General features: G+C 51.4%; 1 protein-coding gene across 1 annotated transcript in view; it reads left to right on the top strand.

The window, feature by feature from the left end:
* The first annotated feature begins 1264 nt into the window (after window positions 1-1264).
* Window positions 1265-6000, top strand: part of HIF1A (hypoxia inducible factor 1 subunit alpha) — a 32125-nt gene continuing 27389 nt past the window's right edge. The window contains exon 1 of the mRNA XM_079309310.1: window positions 1265-1530. Coding sequence (XP_079165436.1) covers window positions 1496-1530 — 35 coding nt within the window. The 5' untranslated portion in view covers window positions 1265-1495. The remainder of the gene's footprint in view (window positions 1531-6000) is intronic.

Genomic DNA, 6000 nt, shown 5'->3' with positions numbered 1-6000 from the left:
GCTGACTGTTCCCTTTAATTAATGTGAGGTTCAGAATCCTTTAGCTGGAAATGGATTAGAAAACATGTCTTGTGAGGAGTGGCTGCGGGAGCTGGGTTTGCTTCATCTGGGGAAGAGGAGGCTCGGGGAGGCTTCATCGCTGTCTAAAACTCACAGAGACGAGGTCTCTGCTGCCGTGGCTGCAGTGAGAGGACAGGACATGCCCTTAAGAAATGACAGAGGAGATTCAGATACTAGAAAATAAAAATTTCACGGTTAGAGTGGCAGGCATTGGAATAAGCTGTTCGGGCATGGGGGAGCCACCGTCCCTGGAGGTGTAAAGAGGCGCTGGGGGATGTGGTTTAATGGTTACAGGGGCAGCGCCAGGTGGGTGCTTGGACTGGATGATCTTAAAGATGTCTTCCAACCCCGATGATTCTATAAGTCTAAACTTTCTGGGTTTTTATTGTACTATTACACCATTGAGAGAAGCAGCGGAGTCAACATGGAACAAAGTTACGCGAGATAGGAAAATATGAAAAGGTATTAAAGAAGCGACTAATTCGTCGCGCTGTGCCCACGGGGGTGCGATTTGTGGCAGGATACGGACGATACCCGCAGCGAGCGGGCCGGGCCGGGCCGGGCCGGGCCAGGCGCTGTGGGGCCGGTGTGGCGTCGCCGTGGGGCGGGTGTGGGGTCGCTGTGGGACGGGTATGGGGCGGGTGTGGGGCGGTTGTGGGGTCGCTGTGGAGTCGCTGTGGGGCCGGTGTGGGGCCGCTGTGGGGCGGGTATGGGGAGGTTGTGGGGCTGCTGTGGGGCCGCTGTGGGGCGGGTGTGGGGCCGCTGTGGGGAGGTTGTGGGGCCGCTGTGGGGCCGCTGTGGGGCGGCTGTGGGGCGGGTATGGGGCCGCTGTGGGGCCGCTGTGGGGCGGGTATGGGGCGGGTATGGGGCCGCTGTGGGGCTGCTGTGGGGCGGTTGTGGGGCCGCTGTGGGGCGGGTATGGGGCGGGTATGGGGCCGCTGTGGGGCCGCTGTGGGGCCGCTGTGGGGCGGTTGTGGGGCCGCTGTGGGGCGGGTATGGGTCCGCTGTGGGGCCGCTGTGGGGCGGTTGTGGGGCCGCTGTGGGGCCGCTGTGGGGCGGTTGTGGGGCCGCTGTGGGGCGGGTATGGGGCCGCTGTGGGCCGGTATGGGGCCGCTGTGGGGCCGGCCGGCGCGGGCCCGCCCCGCACGCAGCGCCGCACGTGAGGCGGCGCCCCCGCCCAGCTGAGCGCTCAGCTGACCCCGCGCGCAGGGGCCGGGCCGCGCCGCCGCTCCTCACTGGCGCAGCGCGGGCTCCGCGCCGCCCCCGCCGCCGCCGCGCCCGCACCTCCCGCAGCCTGTGTGTGCCCCGATGCTCTGAGCCCGCGCGGCCCCAGACCCGGCCAGCGCCGCCATCTCCCCGCGCCCCGTGGCGCCCATCGCAGCCGCGGCCGCCTCGCATCCAGGGAGCCGGCGGGAGGAGAAGCCATCCCGCCGCCATGGACAGCCCCGGCGGCGTCACCGACAAGAAGAGGTACCGATGCCGCGCCGCCCGCCCCCCGCCTCTCCCCCGCTCGCTGCTGCCGGCCCTCGCTTTGTTACCGCCGCCCCCTCCTCGTCCTCTTCCCCGCTGCCCTCCCCGGCCCGCGGGGCGCTCCTCTCTCCCGTCGCTCCTTCTCCTTCTGCTCCACGTCGCCATTTTGTCGGCGGGGGGAGCGGGCCGGGGCTCGGGGCTGGCGGCGGGGCCGGGGCTCGGCGCTCGGTGCCGGGCAGCGGCCCCGGGGCTGCTCCGCCGCGGGGAATGAGCGGGCAGCGATTGATCGTGCCCCGCGCCCGGCGCGCTCCGAGCCCGCCGTGCCCTGGCTTTGTGCGGAAAAGGGCCGGATCGCGATCTGGAGATATTAAGCTTTAAAAAAATCCCCAAAAGCCGCGCTGGGGAGGTGTAAGGGGGGTGTGTGGGGGGGGCGGCGGGTGGACAATGTGAGTTGAGGAGTATGAATAATTCACCGAGGATTGTAAGAGCAAATTAGGGGAATGGGGGGGGAGTAAAAGCCTTAAGCCTTTGTTAGGCGGTGAAGTTTAAGGAGCCGGGGGGCTCGAGTGAGCAGGTCCCGGCGGTGGGGCTTTGTGGGGGGATTAATTGCCGTGTTCGCCATCTGCGGAAGGTTTGTTTATATGGATATCGATACCTTTTCTCGCCTTTTAATTATTCGAGATGGGCTTTGCCTGCCCTTGTATCCGAGGGTCATCTGAGCAGGTTAAACGCGCTGAGTGTTAGAGCGTGTAAGTTGTGCCGGGAGGGAGCCTGGCCTGTAAAATGGATGGTGATCTTTGTGCTGGGCTGGGAGGAGGCACCGGGAGCCGTCACCGCCGAGCCATGGGCGCAAATCCCAACAGGGGGGCACCGCTCAGCCTTTGGGTTCTCTGCTCCCGGCTGGTGCCTCTCCAGAAGCCTGGGAGAACATGTTGCAACCAAAATGATTAATCTGTGCTTTGCTCTGCTGCCCTAATTTAGTGGCGGGTCTAGGAAAGGGGTTTGAAACTCGAGTTCTTTTCTGATACTTTTTTTTTTCTGTTGCTTATTGGGATTCTTTTATTTTCCCCCCTTTTGCCCTTGAGCATTTGTTATTTTTTACTTACCGTTCTGCCCCGCTGGAGGACTTTTTCTTTTCTTTTCTTTTCTTTTTTTTTTTTTTTTTTTGCAATTTCCTTATCCTGGATGTAATCTGCTTTCTTCAGAATGCAAGAATCAGTATGCAAAGCTTATCCTTCCTTCCTAAAGGCAGGGCTTAAGAAAGAGAATTTGTTGTTTTCTGTTTCCTGCAGACCAGGTTCAAAGTTGGGAACGTTTCTTATAAAGGAATATTCAGATTGCTCCTGTTGTGGGGTTTTAATGGAAAACATAAAGCTGTGTCTGTGGTGCATTCATCCTTGGGGCTGTGGATGTACAGTTGAGTGAAGATGGCTAAGCAAAAAAGGAAGGATATGAGCTCAGCAGAGAACTCCATGGAAATATCAAGCATTTCTCAAAAACCTGGGGTGTTTTTGAAGGGTTTAGGTTTGATAATGTTCATATGCAGAATATCTTGAAGGGAGAAGTCCTTTGTGTCCTGTTCTTTATCACCTTTGATGATTAAACTTTGGCTAATTGTATATACAGTACACCTCAATTTTGGCATGGGTTAAGAACCTTTTATTCCTTGCCTCTCCCTCTGCTTGTGTGTGGATAGTGTTGATCTCTTGATAGTTAATGTAAAGCTTGTTGTTTACTTAATTATGTGCTATGAAATTCAGAAAATATGGAATTTGACCAAGTTTATGTCTCAATCTTTAAAGTGAAATTTAGTTATAGCAGTGTCTGCAGGTGTGGATTTTTATACTAGCCTGTTGAGTCCATTTTTTTGACATGGTTCCAAGCTTCTCATATATGTACAGAGGTCAAGATTCCCTAAGAAATCAAATACCAGTGCCACGATTAGATACTGAATTATTTGGGTTTTAGCCATTCTTCAGTAGTCATATCACTTTGATGTGCTCCTGGGTTTTCCCCCAGGTGCTGCATGGAGTGGGTGAAACAGTTGTTGGGAGCTTTGTTTGCTCATTGGCTTTCATTTGAGCCAAATTTAATGCTTTTGGTGAGAAGTATGAGCTTTTTCTCAATGTTCTTTTAACAAACTCCAGTGTGCAGATGGCTGATGCAATGAAAAGCTTTTCCTCAGGTCTGTGCTGTGATACTTGACTATTAGCAGAGGAATTCTGGTGCCTTTTAAAGTAAATGAGCCATTTAGGGTTATGGGTTAGTCGTTACTTTTTGTAGTGGCTTGTAGCTGGTAGGTAACCCAGATTCATTTTTCTAGTGTGCTGTGAGTCTTCATAGCATAAAAGACATATTTTTAATGCTATAGGTGCTAAATAAAAATAGTGATTTCTGGAGTATTCATTCTGAGTCTTAAAACGCCAGTGAAATTTAATACCTTGACATAAATGCCTCACAGAAGAACTTCAGCTTTTCAGTTTCTCAGAATTGGGCCTTGAAACTTATTTTTTAGTGTCTAAGGGGGATAATTTGGAAGAGCAGAGGTTTTCTGCTGGATTTCTGCCACTGAAGTGCAGCTCCAGAATTTGTTTGAGAAGCCTGTATCCTGTGCTGGTGGCTCTGAGGGGCAGTGGCTACCCCTGTTTTTTCTTACACTTGTGTGAGGTCTTTAGGATTGTATGTGCCACTGCTTTTGTCTGTTAATTTCTCTCAGTGCTGGGGGAACTGAGCCACCATTGCTAGAGCTGAAAATGAATACAAAACCCTTTTGTATAGTCTGAGCTGTAAGAAGAGGAGGAATCTTTCAGTAAATCTCCTGTAGTCTCCCCACAGGTATGGGAAAGGCTGAGTGGTTACTGGCTCATGGAGCAGTGGTTTTACTGCTTTCTGGATTTTTCTGGATTTTTTGCCTTGCCTCTGTTGTCTGTTCTTTGCACTGCCTCAAACATGAAAAGAATTTGTTCAATAAAAATGACCAGAAATGGTTTTACAGTGCCCACTAAAGATGAAGGGGACAGCATAGTGCTACTGTCCGTCCTCGTCAGCATCAAGGCACTGAAAGTCAGAGAAGAATAGCTGTGGAGGATTTATCTGCTGCAGAAATTTTCCGTAATATTGCTCTGCTGGTGCTTTGGTTCCATTTATCAGTGAAGGTCTGATAATTTGGCAGTGAGCTGATGGAAGCAGCAGGAGGGTTTTCTGGTTTTTGTTTACAGTCATGTTTGCTTTGCCCTTTAAAACACACTGTCTCCAGTCTGGGTCTCTTGGTCGGGGTGCCTGAAATACCAACAACCAGTCCACACTTCGCTGAGGGGGCTGGTGCAGCTGTGATCTGATGGTCCAGGTTGTCAGGGGGTCTGTAACAGGGTGATGCCATAGTAAGAGATTTTTCTTTGAAGCACTTTCAAGCTTTTCTAGCAATTCAGCCTTCTATTGAAATGCTTTTCCTTTCTGGTTTCTCTGGAGGCACATCCTGGACCATTTTTGGAAGGTATGGGGGGAAACAAATGTAGCTGTGTACTCTTATCAGCATCTTAAGTGTGGCAGTTAAATCAACTGTTGGTTTAAAGGTGGAGGTGTGAAGTGGATAATCGATTTTATTCTCTCATTTAATTGCCATCCCCATCTTCTATTTGGCTTCTCTCTTATCAGAAGTGCCCATCAAGGGCTTCCTTAGGTTAGGCTAAGGTGTCCTTTGCAAGCCTTGAGGAGCTGAGAAGCGGTGCCATGGTGTTTTCTTACTGCCACCGCCTGAGAGGCCGGAGGAGACGGTGCTGCTGCCACGTGTGGAACGCGTGAATTCACCCACAGGCGCTGCCTTCCTCCCCTGGACATGCTGCAAACAGCCACAGACCTTTGCTCCTCCCTGTCCTTGAACTATAGTGCTGCAGTTTGTCTGGTTCCAAGACTCCCGTTGCTGATGGTGAAGTGGGGAAAAAAATTAGTCAATAAATATTTATAATGCTGTCAAATGTCAGCGGCATTGCAGTGTAAGTCCAAAACTCTTAAGATTGCACGTGTTCCCTTTGGTGTGTTTCCAGCCTGGAGGACTCTTGCTGAGCCCATGTAACACAGTGGATTGAATTCTTGAGTGTGTTCATGTTGCTCAGTAGTAATATTGCACGGATTTCTGTTGGAATGCTGGATTTCAAGTAAGCTTGCATGAGATTTTTGATATTAAAGGGGACATTGAATAACAGAAGCTGCTGATCTTTGAAAATCTGCTTTTTTTTTTTTTTTTTTTTTTTTACTACCAAAGAGAATTTGGCAGTATTAATTTATTCCTGAGGAGCTTTGGTGCTAGGACATGCCAACAAAATAATTTTTACCTGTTTGTAGAATGTGCATGGCTAAGTAAACCCAGGAGGGAAGTCCCACATGGTTTAGTGGTGGTATACAAGAGCATCAAGCTTTTCCTGATGCTACTTCCAAGGAGATGCAAATATCAGTTCAATTACAAGATGTGTT

This window comes from Erithacus rubecula, assembly GCF_903797595.1.
Source record: "Erithacus rubecula genome assembly, chromosome: 6".
Classification (NCBI taxonomy): domain Eukaryota; kingdom Metazoa; phylum Chordata; class Aves; order Passeriformes; family Muscicapidae; genus Erithacus; species Erithacus rubecula.
The sequence above is the reverse complement of the archived record's forward strand: the minus strand, read 5'-3'. Positions and strand labels throughout refer to the sequence as shown.